Genomic DNA, 26,995 nt, shown 5'->3' on the forward strand with positions numbered 1-26,995 from the left:
TGCAGCCCGGCTGGATTATGGTCTGTTTTTAGTCATAGCTGCAGGGCGGCTGGATTATGGTCTGTTTTTAGTCATAGCTGCAGGGCGGCTGGATTATGGTCTGTTTTTAGTCATAGCTGCAGGGCGGCTGGATTATGGTCTGTTTTTAGTCATAGCTGCAGGGCGGCTGGATTATGGTCTGTTTTTAGTCATCGCTGCAGGGCGGCTGGATTATGGTCTGTTTTTAGTCATAGCTGCAGGGCGGCTGGATTATGGTCTGTTTTTAGTCATAGCTGCAGGGCGGCTGGATTATGGTTTGTTTTTAGTCGTAGCTGCAGCCCGGCTGGATTATGGTCTGTATTTAGTCGTAGCTGCAGCCCGGCTGGATTATGGTCTGTTTTTAGTCATAGCTGCAGCCCGGCTGGATTATGGTCTGTTTTTAGTCATAGCTGCAGCCCGGCTGGATTATGGTCTGTATTTAGTCGTATCTGCAGCCCGGCTGGATTATGGTCTGTATTGAGTCGGTAGCTGCAGCCCGGCTGGATTATGGTCTGTATTTAGTCGTAGCTGCAGCCCGGCTTTATTATGGTCTGTATTTAGTCGTATCTGCAGCCCGGCTGGATTATGGTCTGTATTTAGTCGTAGCTGCAGCCCGGCTGGATTATGGTCTGTATTTAGTCGTATCTGCAGCTCGGCTTTATTATGGTCTGTATTTAGTCGTATCTGCAGCCCGGCTGGATTATGGGCTGTCTTTAGTCGGTAGCTGCAGCCCGGCTGGATTATGATCTGTTTTTAATCGTAGCTGCAGCCCGGCTGGATTATGGTCTGTATTGAGTCGTTAGCTGCAGCCCGGCTGGATTATAGTCTGTCTCCACCTGTATCTGATCTTTATGCTCAGTTAAGCCTGCAGCTCTTCCGCTTGTAGACACAGATGGTGATGAGTCTGATCATTTAAGAATGCAAATAAACATATCTTTAAAAAGGGAAGCCCCTCCCACAAGTTTGCCCATTCCTCTCTCACCTGCCTGCTCTCTTGTTTCCTACCTTTTTTTTAAATCCCCCACTCTCCTTCATATACATTGATCCATCTTTTCCTTTCCCTGATATCAGCCAACACTCTCTGCGCTCTCGCAGCAAGGAGGATGTGTAAATGGTGATGCTTTAAATAGGAGGGGAGGGCAGAAGTGTTGTGACAAAAAAGAGAAAGTCACAGTGTTTAACTTAATGTCTGCTAAGAATAGATACTGTAAGTCACTCCTTTTATTTCTGAGCCCCGGGTACTTAACCGTTTAACTCCGGCTGAACTTAAGTTACTCCCTTAACTTTGCTCTTAAATATAGCTCCAGCGCTAAGGACAGCTGTGGGTGTTTGTGCAGCTGCCAGAAAGAGAGCGACCGGATCCTGCGTTTAGCGACACCGTTTAGATTGGATGGGTGGTGTCGTGCCATCAGGCCGGTGACGATGTGTTAGCTGAAGTAACCCCACCCATAAAAGGCTGCAATGATTGCTTAATGCTTCATACGTTATCCTCAGACAGTCAATTACCACGCAGCAACTAGATTAAAGGGAAACTACAATTGTCCAATAATGTCAACGAGGTTGCTCCCCCAGCTTAGGTGCAGAATGACACAAATTAGTGCAGCCATAGATTTTAGATGCTGAGGCCAATTCTGTCATTAAAACCTTTAGTCCAGAGGTGGGCAAACCTTTTGACTTGCGGGCCACAATGGGTTCTAAAATTTGACAGAGGAGCCTGGCCAGGAACAGATGGAGGAGTGTTTGTGTGAACTAAACTAAACTAAATGACATGCAAAACCCATTACATTAAATAATTTGGCTTTTTACAGGTAGCATTACAGGGAAAAGGTAAAAATGAATCAGGTTTAATTATAATAAAATTTCATTTAATGATATAATTTGAACAAGTTTGGCGGGCCGGATTAAATAGCCCAACGGGCCGTATATGGCCCCCGGGCCTTGGTTTGCCCATGCCTGCTTTAGTCCCAGCCTCATTAACAGTTTGTAATAACTAAGTTATACACCTTCAGGCCGAGACGTTTGATGGTTGGGCATGCTGTGAGCAGGGGGGGTCCTGTTTGAACTGCGGGCCACAAGCAGGAAGGTCGCTTGCAGCCTTGGACAGGTTGGCAGGGCCCTGATGTGTGATGCTCTGGCTTTACCTGTTTACCTGAAGCCTTCATGCCAAGTAGAGGCGCGACTAGAATGAGCCTCTAGGCTCTATTAGAGGAGGCACTAATCCGTGATGCACCGGACCACAGACTCATCGTGGTGCTTAGATAAACCGGGGCTGCGGTGCAACGCCACGGAGGGAACGCAGGCCCTCACACAGACGTCTTTGAATCTTGGCAAAGGTGGCTGCACTTTTAGGATTCAGGAGGAGATCTTTTTCTTTTCTAATGTCCTTTTGTATTCCTAAAAGTAGCTGTCTTGCTGCTTCCAGCTCATGTCCTGTGAATGCTTCTTTTTGACGCTACATGCAGTTAGCGTGCTCGCCTCCTCTGCATTCTGTCTTTACCCCCCCCTTAGGCAGATGCTCTTCCGGCAGAAAAGAAAATCAATCCCACCACCGGTGCACGGACGTGATAGCGCGCCACGCCGAATATAAAGCTGTCTCCCACTTGACAATTTGTTTCCAATTAAACTCTTTATACAAGCCATATTTTCCGGGGTGAGGAGACCCCTTCGAGATGCCCCCTCCCGGGGTGAGGAGACCGCTTTGAGATGCCCCCTCCCGGGGTGAGGAGACCGCTTTGAGATGCCTCCTCCAGGGGTGAGGAGACCGCTTTGAGATGCCTCCTCCACTGACTTGGACTTGACGTGCGTTTCTGAAGCAGAACTCAAAGCTTCTCACAGTTAGTGCACGTTTGGCATCGCTGTCCGTTTGTCCATCATGGAGATGCATCGGGCCTTAGTTTTAGTTTTGCCACCCTTCCTGAATTAGTGGATTCACCCATTATCAGAGGGACACCGTTTAATGAAACCACCGCTGACCCCCCCCCCCCCCCCCCCCCCTTTGCCTTTTTCGGTGTTCCAGCTTCAGCCTTCGGTTCATTTAATCTCATCCCATCATTTGGGTTCTGCTTCTTTTTCCATCCGTCCGGCTCCATCCATATTTCCTGTCCTATTTCAGCTTGTTCTGGACTCCACACTACGTATGTATGGTTTTAAAACACAGACGTTGACAAAAGAGGGTTAGAACGCCATTAGGGGTAAACGCCAGCGCTCCTCGTGATGCTTTGACCCGTCGGGCGCCGCTGTCTCTTCATCTGGGCCGGTCCCTCAGGCCGTCCGGTCTCTGGATTTGACAGCGCCACTGACTCATCACTCTCACATTGGCCTCACGACACAACCAAGAAGTCATTTGTCTTCTCTTTTTGTCCCTCTGACAGCACGTCTATGCTGCCGTCTTTGCTTTCAGAAAGACGGATAGAGATATATAGATAATCTGACAAGCGGAGAACGAGCTGGGCGGGGGGGACAGAAAGCGAGTAATGCGTTTTCAGGGCTGATCTGATTTGTCTGCTATTGTTTCTGTTTTGTATTTTCATATGACGGCAGTGTCTCTCCTATCTGTCTCCTATGCCTGTCTCTCATTCTGTCTTGTGCTTTTCCTCCCGTCTCCCTCATGATCCAGACGATGACCCTCTGCAGCCGGTGACCTCAGACGAGATCGTGTCGGTGGGGGGCACAGTGACGCTAACCTGCCGGGTGGCCGAGAGCGACAACTCCTCACTGCAGTGGTCCAACACCGCCCAGCAGACCCTGTACTTTGGGGAAAAGAGAGGTTAGAAGGAAGCGGGGACGGGCAGACTTTATTAATGCAACGCTGTCCATTTCATCAGCTGTTCCAATGTGATTTATTTGCTTTGCAATGCTTTAGCGGAACCACAATCTGTCTAAACAGATAAACAGAATCTTTATGCAAAAGACACAATTTCAGGACGTTTCTTCTCGGTCCGGTCGGGTGTCGTCACGTCTGAGCGGACTCGGGGTTTGGTACGATGGATGGACGTTTCTTATTAGATTTGTATTTATTTTCATCTCACTGGTCTCAGCGGAGGTTCCAGCCCGGATATCTGCAGGCTAGCAAGGGCTGCCTCCATTGTGTTCTCTGGTCCGTTAGTGGGTGACACATCCAAACCACGGACTTTAGCGGAGCCGCAGCGATACAGGACCTGCTGCACGTCAGGCCATTCATCAATCACGAGCGTTTCCACTGCTGATTGCTCTTTCAGAATGAAAGTGGGCTACGTTGAACACACAGTCCAGCCGTGCTCGAGGTGTTGATCTTTTGTTAAAGCTACGTTTCGGCTCTGGAAACAATTGGTTACATTTTGTATTAAGCGACTTTGAGTATCTCGAAAAGCGCTATATAAATAAAATGTATTATTATTATTATTATTATATAAAGTTTTTGAAAGATTTAACGCAATCTGTCCTTCAACCTTTAGTTAATTTTTAACCACCTGTTTTGAGTTGTTTAAACAGAACTTCTTAATTTAAGAAGATTAGGGATAATTAAATTAAAATGTATTGAATTCATTCTTTGCATAAATGTTCACTATGAAGATTTAGCAGGAAACCCTTGAAAGCAGTCATTGTGGCCCTTTTTATGCTTCGCTTCATGTCAGACAGGGTTTCAATAAATGTGTCTCTGAACAAAGCACTAATAGCTACTTAGCGCCCCCCCCCCCCCCCCCCCCAAAACAAAAAACCCAAACAAAAACAAATGGCACTCAGGAATGGAGTCTTCCACCATAAGGGCGAATAAACAGAACATCAACAGTCCTCGGAGTCTGATGGGCTTTATACTGCCACGACATCCAATTCAAGCAACAGCAATAAAAATACGTTTTTTAATCGTCCGTTTTGTGCGGCGCGACGGCCTAACTAGCTGCTACGTCAGGACAACTTGATTAGATTTGGAAAGGAGACATTTCCTTGATGTATTGATCACACAATAGATTCTGCATTTTGAAAAGACAAAGTAGATGGGAAGGCCTCTCGTGTCAAAGTGAAAGAGCACTGACGTGTTAAATATCGAGCTTTGGTTCCAGTGATTGCTTTTGGCCGCGTTGGGTCCAGCCCACTTTGTCAAGACAGAAAAGGACCGTGCAGAGCAGCGGCTCTGAGGCTACAGAAAGACGCTACCATGCTGTATGACATGAAACGTTTAAGCCTCACACAACAGACCTGATGAAAGTGTGAATGGAGGATAGTCGGGTGGGGCGAGTTGGATTAAGAGACGCAGGCAGGCTGTGAGAAGCAGAGGAGCACTCCCTTGTGCCCTGGTACATCACTTAGCAGCACAAGTGTAGTGCTTGAAAGATGAGGTAACAATGCTGGGAGCAGGGACGGGCGCAGTCCGGCAATGCGAGTGAAAATGAGCTGGTGGGAAGACAAATGAGAGATGAGGGGGGTCGGGTTTGCCCTCGATGGAGCTCAGGTGACAGCAGAAGACGGGGAGACTGAGCTCTGCCATGACAGAATACCTAAAGGACCACGTTTACTTCACAGGGGACTGAGTGGAGTGTTGGAGGAGGAGCTGGAGAAGATAGGAGGAGGTGATCGTCAGATGGAGCAATAGAAATCCCCGCTGTCGAGATGCAACATGCACAGCAGATGCTGCTCTATGGGAGGCGGGGGAGGGGGGGGGGAGGTCAATGGGGGCTCCAGCCATGTCTTCTCTTCAACACGATGCAGACGGAGGAAGAAAGAAGAGGAGGAGATGTCTTCGACAATGGGCAGTACAGTAGAAAGAGAGCTACAAAAAGGAAAGGTAAAGGATGGAGGGATGACCGAAAGCATGGAAAGAGGAAGAATTTAGAGGCAGGAAAGAAGAGAACATTTGGACTCCTCAACCGCGCGAAGCGAGAGATGAATGAAGTGTCAAGAGAGAAAGAGGTACAGCGCTTTGCAGAAACTGGAATAGCTGAAAGAGGAGAGGAGTAGAAACGGGGGGATGTCGTAATGTAAAGGGAGATAAGACCATGAAAACAATGCAGAGGATGCAAGGAGCAAGATCACAGATTTCATTTGTTACGCTTTTCATTCGCAAAATGTGATCAAAGCCGAAGCTGTCATGCATGAAATGTGGATGCTGATGTTGCATCATCGCCGGGTCACCTCAATTCCATCCAATTATTTGGTTGACGAAAAGCTCAAGCAGATTTTTATCATTTTCATTATTAAGCATTGATAGCAGATTCATTGGGCCCTGCTTTACACAGATCAGAGACAATTCCCAAAGACGGAGACAAAGGAGGGAGCAGCAGTGGGAAGATTCCGGAAAGTTTCAGAAAAGCAGTGCCGAAATAAATAGAAAGACTAAATGTAAAAAGGAATAGAGATGGAAACGGCAGACTGGTTCCGCTGGAGCGGCGCTAATGAGAGTTCTGCAACTATAACTTCCTAGATAAGGATAAAGCAACACAGGAAATGAATTGTTGGGGGACACAAAGCCCGGTTGAGTTTATTAAAGCCGCTATAAGGACAGAAGAACATACAGCTAATCCTGCCTTGCATTCATCTGAGCATGAACATTGAAAGGAGGCCGTCGTTTCACATGAAAAAGCCAAGTCTGTATATGTTCACGCATTTTATCACTTATTTTAAGACCCTTTTCAGGAACCACAGCTACCCTGCGGCAAATGTGTGGGAGAGGATGGGTGGATGAATTGGGGGGGGGGGGGGGGGGGCATAGTGCTGCTAATGGGAGCGATTAAACTACTGCGAAGGCAAAGGATGGGTTCCTCTATTACATAAATACACAAAATATTCAAATCAAGACAAAGAAATTAAAGAAACAAAGATGGGACATTTTCCAATATTCATCCCAAACAGTTCCTGTACACTTTGGAGGCTCTGGGTTTTTCCTTAGGAGACTAACTGTGTCATAAAATCTTAAAAGAGTGCATGAGTGTGCTGAGCAGAGATAAAACCACACGCGTCCTGACAGACAGCGCTCCAGTGGGATTCTTCCCTTCGGGAATGCTCTGGGCTTCCATTGGCAAAAGATTGTTTTCCTTTATTCAACTTATCACTTTGTCTTTGCCATGTCAGACACTATAGTGAAATATTGCCGTCGTAATTTACCCGCAGCGCATCGTCATCTTATTTCTGGCTTTAGTCTAGAAAAACTTCAGAAAAGACAGAAATCACATTTTAGCTGAAACGAAAAACGACTAACTGGAAAATAGTTTGAGTCATTTTGATGACATTTCTGTCTATCAAATACTGAAATTGTTATTTATGTAATATTATTTGTGCTTTTAAATGAATGTATCTTTAAGTGTGTTAACGTTTTCCACCAACAGCTCTCTCTGCTACGTTTGCAGTCATTAAGTTTGTTTTGATTTTACATAATGACATAATTCATCATCTATTTCAGCAAAGTGCACAATAATCTGTGCACTGAACTTTCCCTTCAGGTCAGAGACAAGAACAAATCAATTACAATTATGAAAAATGATCTCAAATGCTAAAGGATAGAGAGACAATAATAAGAGCATTGCTTTCCCTCATTGTGAAAGATTAAGAGACATCAGCACAAACATTCACCAGGAAGCTAATAATTACATTTCAGCTGGAACAAGAGACGAGTCATTATTTGTTTTGGACCGTTGTTCCTGATTAAGGAGTCAAATACTTTGGGAAATCATGCACAGAAAACTGTTTGCATGATTCGCTAATCGCAGATATCAGTAAATGCAGCTACGCAGCGATCAGAGGCCACGCAAAGCTTCCGTCGGCGGCGTCACCACGTCACAGTTTGGAGCTCTTTGCTTCTGCACAAGGACAATGTTCAGTCTATTTCAAGTTGTGCTCATTCCATGAGACGTCTCATTGAGTGCACTGAAAACCGAACCCTCGTTCCTTCGTTCAGCCAGTGCAGAGACAGAATGCAGCTGCAGCGCTGCACTACCTTTTGCTCTACGCCATGGAAGCCAGTATATTTCCTCTCAGCCTACTTAGGATTTTATTTATTCACCATTTGTGGTTTCCTTCCTTTCTGTAAAATCACATCAGCAGATGCGAGACAGGCTTTTGGCCTCTGTATAATTTTGAAATGTAATGGATCTCCGGTGATTTACAATCTACAGAGGACGGCTAGCTCTCACAAAGTGGGAGGAAAATAAGTAGATATGGCACAAATGACTAACATGTAAATCATTTGATTAAAGTAGCCAGTCGTAATGAAAGAAGTGCCTCCCCACAGAGAATGGCACAAACACTGAAATAGGAAGAAGACGGTCAAAGCTCTGATGCGAACATTGCATTTTCTTATTTGGCAAAATAGTTTTCACACTTTGTCAGATGCAGTTTTTTTTATATTCTTTCTTGCTGAAAATTAAAAATGAGTCTAATATCTGTTCACTTAAAATGAAGCCAGCAGTTTGGTTACAGAGCTTAGCATAAAGAGCTTGGCTTTCTCCGGCAAAATTAAATATAAACACATTAGATCTTGATTAAACCCAAATGTGAGTGTTTCCTCTCCTAATTTGAATTAAGATAACAAGAACAAAGAGTGTTGTGTGGCTTTTAGGTAAGAGGTGAGACAAGGGTGGGCAAGAGAGTCTCCCAGAAGACTGGAATGCAACAGCTAAGGTGATCAGGGAGACAGGTCGGAGAGGACTGGGTGTGTCTTCTGGAAGGAAAGGAGATAAGGAGACCTGGTGGTGGAACCAGGAAGTGCAGAAGTGAATACAGGGAAAGAGGTGAGCTAAGAAGAAGTGGGACATTGAGAGGACAGAAGAGAGTAAACAGGAGTACAGGGAGATGAGACGCAAGGCAAAGGTCAAACAGCGGGCATGTGATGACCTGTATGCCAGGTGAGATAGTAAAGAGGGAGAGCAGGATCTGTACAGGCTGGACAGACAGAGAGACAGAGACGGGAAGGATGTCCAGCATGTTACAGTGATGAAGGGTAGAGATGGGAACGTGTTGACAGAGACCTGTAGAGTGCTAGGAAGATGGAGGAAGCATTTAGAGGAATTAATGAATGAGGAGAATGAGAGAGAACAAAGGGGAGTAGATGCAAAGGACAGGGTGAAGTGGGGAAGGTTGGGTTGCTGTGGCAACCCCTCACGGGACAAGAAGAATGGACAGTAGTAGTAGTAGTACTCAGTAGTAGTAGTATCTGAATTAAGTGTACTAGCACCATAGATATGATAGAAGTGGGGAAGGAGGGGAAGGAGGATACATCCGATAAAGGTGTGTGCTTATGATCTGGGATCAGTTGACGCCCTCAGATCACTGCCGTTCCGTATGATCAAGGGAAACGGTCACTGAACCCAGATCAGCTGTCGGGAGGGGACCGGTAATTAGGAAGCAGGAGAGCGGATTCAGAAACAGATGGAAGGATGGAACTGACGTGTGGGAGAGAGACGGGAGAGTCTCTTTGGTGTCAGCTCAATGCCCGAATGTAAAACAGAAAGCGAGAGAGAGAGGGAAGGTGAGAAGAAAACTGGATGGAGAAGCAGGAGGTAGTTAGAGAGTGACGGAGCGATGGGCATGCTGGGAGGGAGATAAAAGGAGACGATGTCCGTTCCTTCAGCAGCAGCCGTTTCTCCGGTGCCATGCCAGTAAAGCACATTTGAATTTGACAGAGTTCTGAAGTTTGGAGACGTGACTGGAAAGGATGCAGGAGGAAAATGAAAAAGAAATGCACGGTGCGCTGGTCCAAAAGCTAAATGTTGGAAGAGCACCCAAAAAAGCACAATAAAGACTGATGGAGGAGGAGGAAGAAAGGGAGTGATGTGAGCTGATCAGCAGCCGGACCGACCGTTGGGGAGTCTCGAATTTGAGGCGCAGACAAGAACCATCGTGCGGCTTTGAACCAGCAGCAGACAGACAAAAAGGTTTGCACGCTGATAAGCAGATCCTGCACATAGTAAATCAACACAAGCATGTCTCCAGAGCCCCCCAGGCACCATTTACAAGCCCCTCAACGCCCCCCCACCTGCGCACACAAATAGAAGTAAGGCTCAGTAAATCTCGACGTAGAAACTCAGGGGTCGCCTTGATAATTGAATGACAACACAGTGCAAGGACTGCGTCCCCGAGGGCCTCGTCTGTCCTCGTCTGTCCTCGTCTCCGCTCTGATCTGCTATTTTTATGTGCTGCTGCTACTTTTATCAAAGCAGCACACTTTTCTGAGGCATGAAAATGACTGGCAAATGTATGTGATTGCAAGAAGTAGCTTTAGTTTGCGTACTCAGCCAAAGTATTTGATGGATGCCGTATTTTCCAAGCCATTCAGGAAGCTCGGGATTAGTATTAGAATAATGCAGCGCATATTATTACAGGTATAGTGAGAAATGATCACTATTATCATGGTTCAAACTGAAATGAGACTTTTCACAATGTAAAACAGGACAAAACTATTTTTTAACTGTGAAGGAAGACACGGATCTCTGAACGCCGTAACGCCCACGAGCCGCCGCTGATGTTACCGTGCACAAAACGGCAATTACAGCAAATTCAAAAGGTCCCGTTGTGACAAGTAGGCACAAAATAGCGTTGTGTCGCTGCCAAATCCATTCATCGGTTTGATCAGTTTACGCCAATGCCTCGGAACGTTTTAGGCTTCCATGAGAAAAGCAGGGAGACGGAGACACGTGTCATTTTATTCTCCGTGTTGTGTCAAGCTCTTCGATCTTTTCTACAGATAATTCAAAGTTTTGATTCATAAGTTCTAAACCGGTGGGAATAAGAAGATGAGCTTTGAAGTCAAGTTTCATCTGGTCCTGAAAGTTCTACAAATGTTGTCATTCAGATGTTTAGCATTTCGTGTTCCAAATGTCAATCAGTTCTATGAGAATCTAAATTAAACTTCTACTTTGCATCTCTCATGCAAACCTTTGTTAATTTAATCTCAATGCTCAGAAATTCATTGCATCTCTTTGCAATAGAAACAGCTAAACGGCAGAATGTGACCTATCGCAGGCACAATCAATACAGCCCCATAACTACGTATCACATCGGTTCTGATAGTCCATCACGCTTGCACTCTCAGACGACGTGCATTATTTGTAATGAAAAAAGAAAGAGGGAGAGAAGCCTGGAGTCAGAAGACGTGAGTTTTAAGAGACAAAGGGTGAAAGGAAAGAGATGAGATGAGATGAGGGGGAAAGAATTAAGGAGACTGATAGTCGAGTGCAGGATCCAGAGGGTGTGTGCGTGTGTGTGTGTGTGTGTGTGTGTGACTGTACGCTACACACACATGCACACACACACACACACACACAGGTTGGCTCACGAAGACAAATGTAGTGACCTTGCTTAGTGATAAGGAATAAAGATAAAGTAGTGTTGGATGAAATAACTGAACAATATCAAGAGAAAAAAAGTGTGTGTGTGTGTGTGTGTGTGCGTGTGTGTGTGTGTGTGTGGTCTGGGGAACATGCAGATAGATAAGGAAATGAGAATGAGAAGACAAAGGTGAGCGACAAACAGACACAGATATAGGTCAATATTAGCACACACCTACACACACACGCACACCCACACGCACACACACACACACACGCACACACACACAGCGGTTCCGTGCAGTGATGTAACGGTGTGCTTTGTGATGTCATTATTAGCTCACAGCTGCAGCAGGTTGCATTCCAGCATCAGGAAGCTTCAGCTTGACGCTGACGCCTTTCACCATTTAATAACTTGAGTATAGAAGTTACTGACCCCCCCAGGTTAGTGTCCTCCCCACCCGATTCTAATGGGATCTATTCAGGCCCAAGAACCAAGGCGGAGGGAGGGGGGGGGGGGGGGGGGGGGCGTTTTCTTTCAAATGTTTTCGAGTCACGAGAAAACCTTTGCATTGGAATCAGATTACAAGATTCAATGTTACTGCGCCTATGCTTAGGAATATAGACACGACAACAACAACAACAACAACAACAACACTTCATGCAGGATGCTGCAGCGTTAGCACTCAGCGTAGCTACATGCTAATGACGGTGCAGCACTCAGACAGGAAACACTTCTCTGATTGGACATAAAAGAAATGCCATCACACGGAGAAATCAGCCTGAAAGGTGTTGTGTCCATCCCCACTAAGGACACGCCCACTTTGATAGCCCCCCCCCCCCCCCCCCAAGTCTTCCTCACATCCCTGAGTTATCCAACAGCCTGGCCGGTGCTTTAGGAGAGCATTCGTAGGTGATCCAAATGCAGGAATGAAGGGATCGTTGCCCATTTTTGTAGTTTTTGACTGCTTTCTGTCCATTTTAAAGGCTAAAGCCTCTTTTTTCAAACTGAGCTCCGGAGGAGGAGATACGTTTCATTTTAGAAGAGAAGTTTGTTCTCCTTTGGGTGTTTTCCTTTACAGGGTGCATGCAGCTATGTTTTAGGGTAATAAAATGTGGGCTGGCCTGAGATTTCTACATGCTGGGACATTTTAATTGAATCTCCCTGATCTAGACAGACAGGAAGGGGGGGGGGGCAGGGGACAGACAACAATCACACAGCAGAGAAACATCACAGAGGTCAAAGCTATCACAGAAACCAGCTATTTCGTAGCATTTCATCATCATCATCATCATCATCTATCTTGGTCGCTCGCGCTCTCTCTCCCTCTTTCATGGCTGGATTTCTCATTGATGACAAAGCCATTTATGTTTCTCTTATGTTGTCCCTGCCTCCCTCCTCTTCATCCTCTTCTTCATCCATGGCTCACTTTCTCTCTCTCATTCGCCTTGCTTTTTATGCTTCCTCTCTTTTATTGTTTCCCGTTTCTTCTCTCTCTTGCTCTTTATTTTGTGTCTCCTCCATCTCCTCTCATTACCACCCCCCCCCCCCCCCCCAGCCTTGTTCACACTCACATCTTGGCTATTTTCTCCTCCTCTCTCACCTGATCTTCATCACTCTGCATTATTATCATCCCCCCTTTCTCTCCCTCTTAAATCATTTTCTCCAAGCCCTCCCTCTCTTCGTCCTTTCCTCTTTTCCATGATTTAAATTCCAATCATTTTCTTTCCCTCTACTTTGTCCTCCTCATCCTTGCACTCCCTCCATTTAATGCTCTCCTCTCCTTTTAATTGTTTAGTTTCCTTCTCTTTCGTTGATCCCTTTCCAATGATCATTTGTCCCGTCTTTCCCTCCCATTGCCTTTCTCTTTTAATCCTCTCCTTCCTTCATCTTTTCTCCTCCACTGTTTTCGCTCTTTCCCTTTCATGCATTTTTCCCTCTAACTCCATTTCTCTCAATCTTCTCGCGACTCTTTCAGCATCTGTCTCCTTCACCTCTGCCATGTTCACTGTTCACTCATCTTCCCTCCTTCACCTGACTTCCCAACATCCTCTCCTGCTCTCACCTGTCTAGTTCGCTTTCTGTTTAGCACACAAATCTCCTCTCTCCTGTCCTCCCTCAAAACCCCTTTCTGTCATCCTCCCACTTTTCCTTCTTTCCTTTCTCCTGTATCCAAATTCTTTATCTCCCTACTAACTAACTCATATTCTACCCCCTTTTTTGCTTCTTCTTTGGTAGGAAGAGAAAAAACTACATTGCAAATAAAAAGTTTTAGAAAACCACGGCATCATTATAAAATATACAAATATACACATCTGTATACAGCTGTTCTCCTGAAACACTGCATGAATCCTGCGTCCACATTTCCAGCTCTTGATAGCTTGCTTGTGTTTTTCCTCCAGCTCTGAGAGACAACCGCATCCAGCTGCACCGCTCCACGCCCACCGAGCTGTCCATCACCATCGCTGAGGTGCAGCTGAACGACGAGGGCGAGTACACCTGCTCCATCTTCACCATGCCCGTTCGCACCGCCCGAGCCACCGTCACCGTGCTGGGTGGGTCAAACATGCTCGATCGCTCTATTCACGCAGTGTTCGTGTCGCACATCCACATGTTACAGGCAGAAGTCGCATCTTTACCAGTTCAGGGTGCAAGTCTCTCCGACCGCTGCGTTAAGCACATTCTTTAGTTCTTTTTAACTAAATACATTCTTTGAATTGAATTGATTGATTTCAACTCTCACTGCTGGTTTAACCCTTTCCTTTGTATTGCCTGTCTGACCTTGAATGAGCATCCCTGTGAGACTCATCCAAATGCTTTTTCTGATATTTATGTCCTCTGTGGACGTTTCTGAAACGTCCTTACTGAGGCCTGATAGTTCAGAATGACGTTCTTTACTTCTTCGTGCTCAGACTCATCCTGGCACATCTTTAAGGCTGATTGACATCTGTACAAATCAGCTCAACTGCAGTCTGTCTTCGTGTCTCCTCCCAACTTGTAGGAATAATGGAACAAAGTGGCTAATTTGAAGCGTTTGACATCTTTTGTTATTTTGCTCTCAGCCGTCATGTTGTTTAAACCAATTTTTTTACAACAATGTCACCTGCAGGAGTCAGACTACACACAGAAAGTGTTTGACAAATGGGTCAAATTCACCTTGAAAAGCTGCTGTAGCATTGTGTTAGCTCGACCTAGCCTGCAGCCTCCCCTCGCTGGGAGCGCTGTGAAGTCTGACCCTGCAGGTATCTGATGTAAGCGTGACGGGCTCAGAGCGAGGTTGCCTGTCGGCGTGAAGCGGTGCAGTTTAGAGAGGCGCATTCGTGATGTGAGGAGACAGATTAGAAAATAGCGTCTCCCATCAATGCAGCAAAGGCAGATGCACTCCAGTCTTCAGCCCCTGGGGGGGGGCAGAGCTGCAGAAACACTGGGTCATGGTTCTGACTCAGCAGCCTGTCACGCCTTCATCCAACTGAGTGGACATCATCGCTCACAGCGTTAACCTCAGTGGTTATGACCTCATCTTCTCTGAGAGTGATTGCTGTTATCTTCGGGACACGCCTCCGTGAAGGCTGCGATAAATGATGGCCCTTCTGTCAGCAGTGGTTGCCTGTGTTTATTGATAAGATATTGGCTTAATCAGATTCATAACCTTGTAAGAAATCTTTCAAGAATTGATTGTTATAAGTCAAGCTGTTCACTTGACGATGAGAACAAAGGGCAGAACGGTAACGCGCCCGCTACTGGATTCACAGTCTGCACGGGGTGGGGGGGGGGAGGGGGACGGCATCTCAGGCCATCTCATCCCCCTTTCAAATGGCTATAGTGAGTCATCGTTTATGCTGATCAGGAAAAACACACCATGAATTGGAGGAATATGGACCAAGAATGCAGCTTTGCTGTGGCGCAGAGGTTTTTACCTGCGTCCTTTGAAAAATGGTTGGGCAGGGAGGCTGAAAGGCCACAAGCCTGTTCCCAAAATGTGGGTTTGTTAGCAAACAGCTGTGTCAGTATGTTGGAATAGAAAAGTTTGACAGCATTCAGTCAAACATTTTGGCAATGCTGCAGAATTTATTGAAAAGAATTCAATATAGTTGTTCTGAACAACGGCATGAGCAGAAAACCTGCAATATTAGTGTGTGTGTGTGTGTGTGTGTGTGTGTGTGTGTGGGTGTGTGTGGGTGTGCCAAAGCAGCGGTGAAGGCAGGTCTTCTTTGGCTGTTTAAGTTCAAATGACCATGAGAATCACTCTGACGTATATCGCGAGTACTTGTGATTCAAGCGTGTTTTTATTTGCTGTAATTGGCTACTGTGACACTGTGTGACCGCCTGTAATCAATATTTCAGGACCCTGGGAGGGAGACAAGCCATTAAAAATGGATGGTGAAATGTGTACAATGCAACGGACCCAGATATCAAGTTGTGGCACGGCAGCATTCACGCCCGTGCTATTCGTTCGTGTTTTAACATGTGCATGACACGCGAGCAGACATGAGCGCGCACGTGGAGTACGGTCAGTGTTTCATTCGTGTTTTAACATGTGCATGACACGCGAGCAGACATGAGCGCGCACGTGGAGTACGGTCAGTGTTTCATTCGTGTTTTAACATGTGCATGACACGCGAGCAGACATGAGCGCGCACGTGGAGTACGGTCAGTGTTTCATTCGTGTTTTAACATGTGCATGACACGCGAGCAGACATGAGTGCGCACGTGGAGTACGGTCAGTGTTTCATTCGTGTTTTAACATGTGCATGACACGCGAGCAGACATGAGCGCGCACGTGGGGTACGGTCAGTGTTCGTTGCTCCTGAGCTGAGCAGAGAATCGATCATCATGGCTTGAGTCTCTGGTCTTCTCCTTGAAGAGGGAGGAGCCTCTCTGACCATTCTGGATGGACGCTATGATGCCCTTATTAATATTCAGTGTTTCTTTACTGCACCCAGAGTGCTACAGCAAATACTGCTGCATTAAATATTGAACACATTTTTATTTTGGATCCTTTGTAACACTTAATATTGTGTGTGTACCTGATACACATGCGTGTATGCATAAATCTTTCACACGTGTTTTCTTGTTTGCTACATTATCCGGCTTCATAGTTTTTATGTCTTCAGTTTAACAATGTAGAAACATTGAATTAGAAGGTGTGTCCAAACTTTTAGTGTGTATAAATATATAGTATACACTATACAGCACTATGTGTATTCTGTATGCATACAGCACAAATGTGAATAACTGCTACAACAACTTTGTATTTTAATGAATCTCGTTTCCCTTTTAATCTTGTCCTCTCCCCTGCATGTCTACCTTTCTCTCCCACTCTTTCTGCTTCCTCTCTTTCAGCTCTACTTCTCTGTCTGTCCATCACCCTCTCTCTCCTCCCTTAATGCACAAGAATGCAGTAGACGGCAAACGGGAGGTTCATTATTTTCAAAAGCAGAATGACAGCAATCTCCAGCAACACTTGGGGATAAGTGTCGCCCACATTTTCCTCCAGATGGAGAGCAGAAAAGTTTTGTTTCTGCCCCTTGTGCCTCCAAACATGATTGTGGGATGTTTTGCAGATTGGATGTGTGCATTTGTCTTCCTGTTTTTGGTTGTCACTCAGTCAATAATTAGTAACAGTGCAGACGATCGTCTTTCCTGGACTATCAGTCACACTTTTTTCCGTAGTTTGGTTGGCCCTGCGACTTTTCTTCCGGAGCGACTTTCGGTTTGTTTGGGGGGGGGGGTGTTACCGCGGTTCACTGATTTAAAATCCTTCGATAGCGCTCTTTCTTTCAACAGCAGGTTCATCGATTAAATCTACCAGATCATTGTTTGACTTTGATTCTATAAAAGGAATATCAGCAAGAAATAATCAGTCCTCATTGTGAAATGACTATTTCCTTTCCCTTTTTTCAACATTCTCCTGGGCTTCAGACATTTTAGCAATAAATTCAGTGGTCAATTTTGCCTTATATTGAAGAAACAGTTACACTTAGTTAAAAGTGATAAGACAAGACGACCTGTTCATTACTTCTGAGACAATTGTATGTGTGTTTTATTACTTCATCAATAATTGAATTTATAAATGCCGTGTCTTAAACCGTAATCTTAAAACCCAGCTGTTCCTCCCAGCGTGTTTGTTAACTCCGGCAGATTAGAGGTTGTTTCAGGACCATCTTCTGATTTTAACTTTACCTTCTGTGATTGTCATTTTATCTGTGTTTTTCTATTTCTATTATTTTATTGTTCTTTTGTGAAGTACTTTGTGATTTCTCCCATCGGTGACAGCTGCCATATAAATACTTGCGTATTCTAAATGAACCTTTCTGCCCTACAGTACAGTACCCTTTTGCTTCTGCCTTTAGTTCTGAGACACAAAAGTCCTATTCTTTTTTGACAGTGGGCTTCCTGCTTCTACCAGGGTGTACAGAAACTGTACAAACATTCAAAGTGCTGTGCAAGAAGTGAAATCATTGCAACCCGACAGCATTATACTTTTCTGAGGGTTTCTATCGCAGCTCTGTGTCTCCGCTCGATACGAGGTGAGCCCTGCAGCTTAAACGTTCCCTAACTCTAGAACTCCTGCTCTCTCCCTCTGTCTCTAGGTGAGCCAAGCAAACCTCAGATCATGGGCTTTGAGAATCCGGTGCTTGAGGGGGGCACAGTCACCCTGACCTGCACCAGCACTGGCAGCAAGCCCCCTGCCAGCCTGCACTGGTACCGAGCAGAGGAAGAGCTGAAAGGTGAGCGAGTCTGGGGGGGTGTAATGGCGTTCTGTTTGTCTGTGTGTGTGTGTGTGTGTGCGTGAGTGTGTATATGTGTGTGTTGTTGAATCAGAAAACGTGTTTTGTGTTGTCGGCTTGTGTACAGGTATGTGTTTGTCGCTGAAGGTGTACAAACTGTTGTATGATCCTGGTGGAAGTGTGTGTTTATTGCTCACATATGAACGTGTGTGTGTGTGTGTGTGTGTGTGTTTGTGCTTGTGTGTGCGTGTGGATGCTGAGCTGTGTTTGTGTCATCGGCTCAGCTGCATCAGCAGAGAGCGTGGGCTGGATCTCGTCGGGGCTTAGGACAGAGTCCAGCAATAAAAGGCAGGGCAGAAGAGAGGATGAAGGGATGTGGCTGAACAGAGGAGCAGAGATAGAGCCCAGATAGAGCAGCGATAGAGCCGAGATAGAGCCGAGATGGAGCCGAGATGGAGCCGAGATGGAGCCGAGATAGAGCAGAGATAGAGCAGCGATAGAGCCGAGATAGAGCCGAGATGGAGCCGAGATGGAGCCGAGATGGAGCCGAGATGGAGCCGAGATGGAGCCGAGATGGAGCCGAGATGGAGCAGAGATAGAGCAGAGATAGAGCAGAGATAGAGCAGAGATAGAGCAGAGATAGAGGTGGGTCAGCCGGACTGCTCCTTTGAGGAACAGGAGAAATGAGCAGCCACGGAGCCACCAGAGGACAAATGAAGCAGCTTTCTTCTTGCAGACAAATTGAAACTCAAGGAGACGACCGGCAAACCTCGCAGCGACTGAATTCCTCATCAGTCAAAGGTTTCCTGTTTTACTTTATGGAGCAGAACGGGTGTGTTTCTGTGGCCCTCGTGCTCCCGCCTCCATCTGCCCTTCCCTGAACTCGACGCTGGGAGCAGTTTGCTCTGGAGAAACAGAACAGCCCCCTCTGCTGCTCGGAACGCTCTGTAGCGCTCAGCCCGCTGCGTCGTCTTTGCAACAGTACTTACACCAGCATAATATGGTGACAGAGCACGATAATAACTGGTGGGCTTTTTAATACTAAAATGTCCATCTCCTGTGCTGAAGCCTTGGCTGTGTTACTGTTTGCTGTAATTATGGATTGGAATGTGTGGTAAAACTGGACTGGAGCTACGAGGACGAGGAGGAATGGGGACACGGGACGGATGGGAAAAGGAGTCTGGAGTGTATTTTCTTGTAAGGTGCATTTTTTAAAGAGTTCAATTGTACCTAGAACACATTTATTTATCTGTTCCGACTCGCCTGTGTGCTCAGATCTCTGCTAATGAGCCACCTTTTCGGAGGTGTGGTTTAATTTGAGGCTAATAACTATTCCTGGAAACTTTAAATCCTTTATACCCGCCTCAGCTGAATAAATAGTTTTATCCTTGTGATGGTATTTAAAATGGACTCATCGGCTCTGCATCTTGGGACCCGAAGCCTCCATTCTGAAATAAGACAGAGCAGCACATCTGCCTTTACTGTAACGCAGAAAGTCTGCCACAGCCCGACAATTTATCTTTACCCCCACAATAAACACAATCTTGGCTTGACCTTGACCATCGAAGGTACGGCCGTACTAAATCAGACTTGCAAAGTTAGGCGGGGTTTTGCTGAGTCACCAGTCGGCTGGCGGGGACGCTCTGACAGGTCTCTCCTTAAACAGGGAAGAGGCAGGCAGGCGGCGATCAACTGGATGTGAATGATGGGGGCCCGGCCCGGCTGTTCTGAAGCCACACAACGGCAGTCTTTGTTGGAATGCCAAACACACACACAAACACCTAAACACACACACACAGACACACGCACACACACACACACACACACACACACACACACACACACACACACACACACACACCGGTAATGGACTGACCAGTGTCACACTCACAGTGTCCTCATCTCTGGCGAGATAACAGCAGAGCGCCACAGGTCAGTGTGTTAGCAGGACAGCCTCCCATTCATGGGTTGTAGTGTGTGTGTGTGTGTGTGTGTGTGTGTGTGCGTGTGTGTGTGTGTGTGTGTGTGTTGGAAAGATGAGCCCACAGACTGCTGAGTCTCTGATAGCTTCACTGTCAGCCCTGAAAGAAGAAAGCGATGCACACAAACCAGACAACAGACGGGAGCCACCGAGGAGGAGCGTGCACGTGCACGTGCACGTGCATGCGACAGAAGTCTCAAAGAAGCAACGGGGAAAAGGGAGAGGACAGAATCAGAATACTTTAATAATCCCACAGGGAAATGATTATCAGCAACATTTATGTACATAGTGAAGAAAAGAAAACACGAATATATACAAATACTTAACAGTAATAGAAGCTTGGGGGGGCGGGGGGCTGTCCAGGATGCTTCTCAGTTTCTGAAGCATCCTTCTCTCCATCACTGCCGCGCTGCCCCAGCACTAGATACCCTCAGTCTGTTTTTCTAAGGGGCTTCTGTGTTCCTAGCCCAGTCCAGTTTATTGTCTATGTGGACCCCCGGATATTTACAGTCCTCCACTGAGTCCTCGTTGCCCCCCTGGGTGGAAACGGGGGACGTTGGAGGCTTTGTCCTCCTGATGTCCACCACCAGTTCCTTCGTCTTTGCCACGTTGAGCTGCAGGAGATTCAGCTCACACCATAAGACAAAGTCATTAATCACAGCCCTGGACTCAGACTCCTTCCCCCCCCAGTCTGGGGAATTAAGAAAACCACAGAAGAAGAAGCGAGGCGCTTTTGCGGCTGAGGCTGAGCGCAGACTGGGGGCAGGGGATGAAGCGGAAGAGAGTGGTTGGGAGTGCAACAGGAGTAAGTGGAGGTAAGGAGGTGCGGGTGATGAAATGGAGAGAAAGAGGATTTAGAGCGAGGGTGAGGAGAGCAGGGGAGAGGCAGAGCGACAGAATACGGGAAAGGGAGGGGCAATTGGGAAGAATGAAAGGCTCAGCGCTTTGAAGACTGCGTTGGTTGTACTATGTGAAAGGACTGTGGATCATTCAGTGACATCGATGCATTGGATTGGGCGTAATGGGGATTTATGGGGGTACTTAGAGCCATACTGGTAATATTGGTCCAGATTGTCATCATGCAGGACGTGGGGCGTATGGTGACGGGGGGTCCACTAAAGCGACGGGACATTCAAAGCATTCACATCCTCAAAATAATGTCAGAAGTCTCACGTATAGTTTTACTTGAAAAGTAAAAGCAATCATTTTTTGCAAAGTGACACCTCTCAGATTTATAATTATGCATATTGCATAACACCTGCCTTCCACAGCGCTGAGAGTGGAATAGCTGTAAATAGAAAGTCATTGTAACACTATCATATTACATCAGCTGTATATAAAATCTAATATATATCGTATAAGTATTTATGCTGTACCGATGAGAAAAACTTGAGAGGTCTCCACCCACAAATCAAAATGCACAGACAGAATCCAACGGTTCAATGCGTTTCCTTTAATTAAACCAACAGGTGACCTCGTCTGAACCTTCAAATGAGACTTGGGTGGCTGGAATCCGATTGAGGCTTAAAGATGATGACCGTTTTGATTACTTTAAACGCTTCCCCTCATCCTCGGAGCCAGGACTTTTGCTGAGTGTGCACGGCGGTGTTTAGCCGTGCGCTCCGTTCTACTCACAGTCGCACATTTTCACACCTCGGGCATGGCGAGTGGAAGCCGTACTCGACTCGTGGCTTCGCCGGCCTGGCTGAGCTTAAGCCCCTTGATGGCATAATAATGAGGTTTTAGTCCCTCGTTCATCGACGCCTTCTGAAGGTATGTTTGATCCAGGATGGGGCTGCCTCTGATGATTACTTCCACGACTGATCAATGATAGCAACTCTGGCTGTGGGGAGGATTGCTTTTAAAATGTCCACATCTTCATCAGAATGTATTTACCTGAGCTTAGGTGAAAGCTTTAAATTACTTTTTTTTTTTTTTTTTTTATCACATCAACAATCCCAAAAGCCAAATGTATTCAAGGCAAGAAGTAAATGTCATATTTTAAAACGTCTTCGCTTCATGCCAGACAACAACCAGAGGGAAGAAGCCAGCAACGATTTCCACTTGATGAATGTCTGGAAAGGTTAAAGTGATTACATGTCGCAAGGAAACTGGTCTGCAGAATAGTGTGTCTGAGTTTTCTCTTGTTTTAATTTACAGCATTAGAATATCGTGAGAATCAATGAGACATCAAATATTCGAGGGGTAATTCCAAATGCAGACCAAATCCCTGCAGCAATCTTTTATTCCATGTCTGACATGCTAATACTGCCATTTGTTATCTGAATCATGAAGGTGTCTCCTATCTGGCAGAATCATATTTGTGATTATAAAAGCCTCATTTTGCATCTCATTAAATGCTAAATCATTTTACTTCCGTCCTGTAATCGCTTCTTGTTTCAGCCCTAATCCAGAACCAATGGCCAAAGCGAGAACACGGCCTGAGAACCTCATAGCTCGGGTTCTGCATCTGGTCGTGTGGTTCTCCTAACAGGATTCTTGTATGGTGAATTGCACATTGAGGGTTTAAGCATCATCACATCACCACCTCATCAGCATCACATCACCACCTCATCTTCATCACACCACCACCTCATCTTCATCACACCACCTCATCTTCATCACATCACCACTCGGGGGGAAGTTAGTCACAGTTTTATTCAAGGAATCAGGGTTTAATAAAAACAAGTTCAGGCATGCCATTAAAATTTCAGCAGCCACTGGAATTTAGCTGAGGTTAAATATTAAAAAGGAGACTGCCAAACACACTTATAGTAATCGAATATTGATATGTATGTTTAATGATTTATTTGCCATTAAAACTTCAACTTTAACGATATGATATTTAAATGATTGGGTATTTTTGTGAAGTGAACTTTTTAAACTGATAAAATGTGTACTTTGCATCAGGTTAGGGTTAAGGGTAGATGTTGTCCTGCAGCCTGATCCATTATGCGGGTACTATCCGAGTTATGACCCAGATCGGTTCTGACCGTGTGGCCGTAAGTCAGAATGGTCGCAAGTCGGACAAGTACAAGATGGAAATTGTACTTGTCCAACTTGCGTAATCAATACAACAGAAATGATATCAATTATTTATTCTTTCTGTGCGGCCCAGTAACAAATGCCTCCCGGACCGGTCGTAAGTGGCGCAGGTTGCAACTCGGATAGTACCTCGAGGATATGCGGGGTGCAATGCAGCATCGTAGTTCAAAGGTGTTTGAGATTTGGTCACCTTCAGGAACAGATTGTACTTAGTTTAGTTTAGCTTTGGTGAACACGCTGCAGCCAACGCTGACGTGTTGAACGTGTTGCACGAGCAGCATTTATATCCTGCAGCAGCAGGAATGTTGCTTTGGTGAACACGCCGCAGCCAACGCTGACGTGTTGAACGTGTTGCACGAGCAGCATTTATATCCTGCAGCAGCAGGAATGTTGCTTTGGTGAACACGCCGCAGCGTCGCTGAACGTGTTGCACGAGTAGCTTTGGTGTGTTGCTTCTGTTGCTTCTGTGCTTCCTAACTGGGTAAACAATTAAGTTACAAAATGTTCTCAGTAACATATTAAAAACGTTGCATGCAGAAGCCCAATTCCTCTTGACCTCTCGAGTTGTAGAAGTCTTTAATGATTGGCTGCTCGTTTCGCTGCTCCTTAAATAATCAAGAAAACACTTTGCATGCTCATTCAGTCGAGATCTGCCCTCTTCTCTGGGAATGAAATGGAAAGCAGTCTAAGGAAACACTGGCAGGATCAGGATCAGGATCAGGATCAGTCCCTTGGAGTGGATGTCTCTGCCTTGACCCCCCCCCCCCAACCCTGGCAGCTATGCTAATGCCACTAAGCCACTAAGTTAAGGTGGATATTTCCAGCCAGAGCCGGATTCATGCTAATGAGAGCAGCGTTTAGACATTATAAATGTAAAGATTGTATTTCATTTAATTCTAATTAAAACATAAAAATACCCTAATCCAGCCATGCAGTTTTCATTTTACTTGAGCTGATTATTGATTTCTGTTTTTCTGTTGTGAATGTAAACAACAGCAACAACATCCTGAATGCTATTGATCATCCTCAAACAGTTTCATTGGGATGAGTTTAACACAGAAACATTCCCCAATGAGAGGGGCTCAAGATTGTAATCAATGCCCTTGAAGACGGGATGATTGGTAAGAAATCATCACAGCAAAAAGCACCTTTTTTTATTTGTTTGAGCTCAGCCTTGTTTGCGATCCAGGGCAACAATCCTCTTACTGCTCTCCAGCCGGATTTGCTTGTTGCCCCGGTTGCAGCCGCAGACATGCAAATCTACTATGATTATCTAATAACGAACTGAGGAAATGTGAATTAGGAGTAAATGTGCTTCACGGCTGTCTTGGGAGAAACAATGCTTGAACTGATTCCTCCTTATCTTTTTTCTTAATGAGTGTGTGAAGTCATTCTGCGGCCCCTGAGCCTGAGAAACCCACGGAAACCCAGTGGTATCGTTTTAAAACACGGTGCCGCGTCAGCGAGCTCATCATGAGTGAGCAAAGAAGATTCCTTCATGCCCAGACTGATTCTGAGAAGAGGGAGAGAACGAGAGAGGGAGAGAGAGAGAGAGAGATAGAGGTAAGATAACTGAAGTGCACCTGGAAAGTAAACTAATTTTTTCCGCGGGTCAGAGGACTGGTTATGGTAATAAAACGAGAGATGTCATTAGACTCAGTGATATTTGAAGAGTTCTCTGGAGGAGGAGGAGGAGGAGGAGGAGGAGGAGGAGGAGGAGGAGGAGGAGGCAGGTCTTTAATATCTGTGTGTTTGGGAGATACAGAAAGCGTGTGTGTGCATGTCTGTTGTCCAATCTCCTCCCCCGCCACTATCGCTGCCTCCTCTCTGTGTGTTATTCATGAGCTTGACCTACATGTGTCCATGCTTGTGCGTGAGTGTGTGAGTGTGTGTGTGTGTGTGTGTGTGTGTGTGTGTGTGTGTGTGTGTGTTTCTCAGTACATGCAGTGTAAAGTGATAAGTTTCCGGCCCACTTTCCAAGATTCACCGACCACTTTCACGGTTTGACCACCCGGTTAGATGCTTTGCGAGATGTCCAGGTGATAGTCTGCACCGCGGCGGCTGCATCATGTGACTCGCTTGCCCGTGCCCAGTCTTTCTTCTTCCCAACACGGTGCTGCAGGTACTGCCAGCAATATACAAATGACAGGAAACTGCAGTATCTTTATGAAGCTCTGTGACTGTTGTGACTTCCTGAGCCATAAATTCCACACCTGTTTTATCTGTGAGCAGCAGCTTCAGTGAAGACAATGCCAAAGCAAGGCCCTGCTCTCGGGTCGAGCTCCTCCAGCCTCCTGGTTGGATTTATTCCATGTTACAAACCGTTGCCTAAGCAACGGTAAGGACGTCCAAAGAAGGCTGGACTGAGCAACACTAGATGTCTCTGGTCCCTTTGGTGTCCTTCAGCCTGGCATATCAAAGAGAAGCCTGATTAGCAAATACGACAGCGCTGCAAGCATGCCTTTAAGGTTGGGGGGGGGGGGTTCTTATGTGTTCCCTGATAAACAAGAATCTTTAGGAGGAACTTTGCACCAAAAGGCTGAAACTGACGCTTGTTCATCAGTAATTCATCTGAAAATGATCTCTTTGATCAATAGTTTAAAAAGCTCCAAATTGGGCACAAATACCCAGAATATTTTAAAGTTGGCAGATAACTTTATTTTGTGCTCCAAAATTTATAGTTTCATATAGCAGCTCTTTAGTCAGTATCTTGTTCAGCTGCCTCGATGTTACATTCTCTCTCTCTCTCGCTCTCTCTCCTTCAAAACCCAGCCGGTCCAGACAGAAGGTCCGTCCACTATGAGTCTTAGGTTCTGTCCAAGGTTTCTGCCTGTTAAAGGGAAGTTTTTCTTGCCTCCGTCTCCAAAATTCTTTCTCTTGTGGGTCAAGTTGGGTTCTGTCTTTCCCTGCTACTCCTGTAAAGTGTCTTGAGATAACTTCCTGTTCTGATCTGCTGCTATAGAAATAAAAATGAATTGAATTAAATCCAGGGAATATTTGGCCGTTCTGATTGATTGATCACTTCAAACATCAATCAATTCTAAAAATGTTTGCTGAGTAATTTTCATTCCTCCATTAATAAGCATATCAAAGCGCACACACGTTCCTGTTCCTTCTCATGGATAAAACTGATGAGTCAGCTAATAAGAAGTTCACTCTGGTGAGAAACAGGGTACTAGTGCTGCAGACTAGCAGTGTGTGTGGCATACAGTGATAGATAACAGAACAAAAGACCGAGGGCCACAAGGTAACAGCACAGAAAGGACATTCATCATTTCCTGAGAACAAATGGTGTCATTAGGGTCCAGTTCTACAACATGAAAGCATTGCCTCTTAATTACAGAGAAAGGGTGTGTCTTTGTGTGAGTGTGGGTCGAACAGTGCAGCCGTCAGGCACCTTCCTTTTGACTGTCCCCGCCTTTTCTTGTCTCTCCATCCCCCCACCCCAGGAGGTCCAAATGTGGTGGAGTCCGTTCCAAACGACCCCACCTACAATGTGAGCAGCGAGCTCACCCTGAAGGTGAGCCGCGAGGATGACAACGCCCTGATCACCTGCGCCGTCAACCACAGCTCCCTCAACGCCGGAGACAAGAGGACCCAACAGGCTATGCGAGTGTTGTGTGAGTCAATAGGGGGGGAGCTGATGGAGAACAGAGGAGACCAGGGGTGTCAAACTCATCTTCTCCAAGGGCCACATTAGCATTATGTTTGCCCTCTAAAGGCCAAATGTAAACCGTAACGCAGTAAAACATGTAACTAAATGTAGTCATTTAATGTTAAATAAATGTAACTACTCCTTAACATGCTGTTAAATAACTGTTTATTTTTTTATTTAACTCTTTAGCCGCCACAGTAATTACAATAAAATATTCAATTTTGATATCACTTCCACTTCCTCTGACGCCACACTCATCCAGAGTTCAATCACTGTGACTAGTCGGGGCCAGTTATTGTGAAAAATGAAGCCGTAAAAAGAGACCGAGTC

The 26,995-nt window shown here is 45.8% G+C and overlaps 1 protein-coding gene across 1 annotated transcript in view; it reads left to right on the forward strand.

Annotated features, from left to right (window-relative positions):
- cadm3 (cell adhesion molecule 3) overlaps positions 1 to 26,995 on the forward strand; it is a 64,201-nt gene that overhangs the window by 25,993 nt on the left and 11,213 nt on the right. Inside the window, exons 2-5 of the mRNA XM_068748833.1 lie at positions 3,635 to 3,784; positions 13,656 to 13,808; positions 17,847 to 17,984; positions 26,460 to 26,630. Coding sequence (XP_068604934.1) covers positions 3,635 to 3,784; positions 13,656 to 13,808; positions 17,847 to 17,984; positions 26,460 to 26,630 — 612 coding nt within the window. The remainder of the gene's footprint in view (positions 1 to 3,634; positions 3,785 to 13,655; positions 13,809 to 17,846; positions 17,985 to 26,459; positions 26,631 to 26,995) is intronic.

Source organism: Brachionichthys hirsutus, chromosome 15, assembly GCF_040956055.1.
Source record: "Brachionichthys hirsutus isolate HB-005 chromosome 15, CSIRO-AGI_Bhir_v1, whole genome shotgun sequence".
Taxonomy (NCBI): domain Eukaryota; kingdom Metazoa; phylum Chordata; class Actinopteri; order Lophiiformes; family Brachionichthyidae; genus Brachionichthys; species Brachionichthys hirsutus.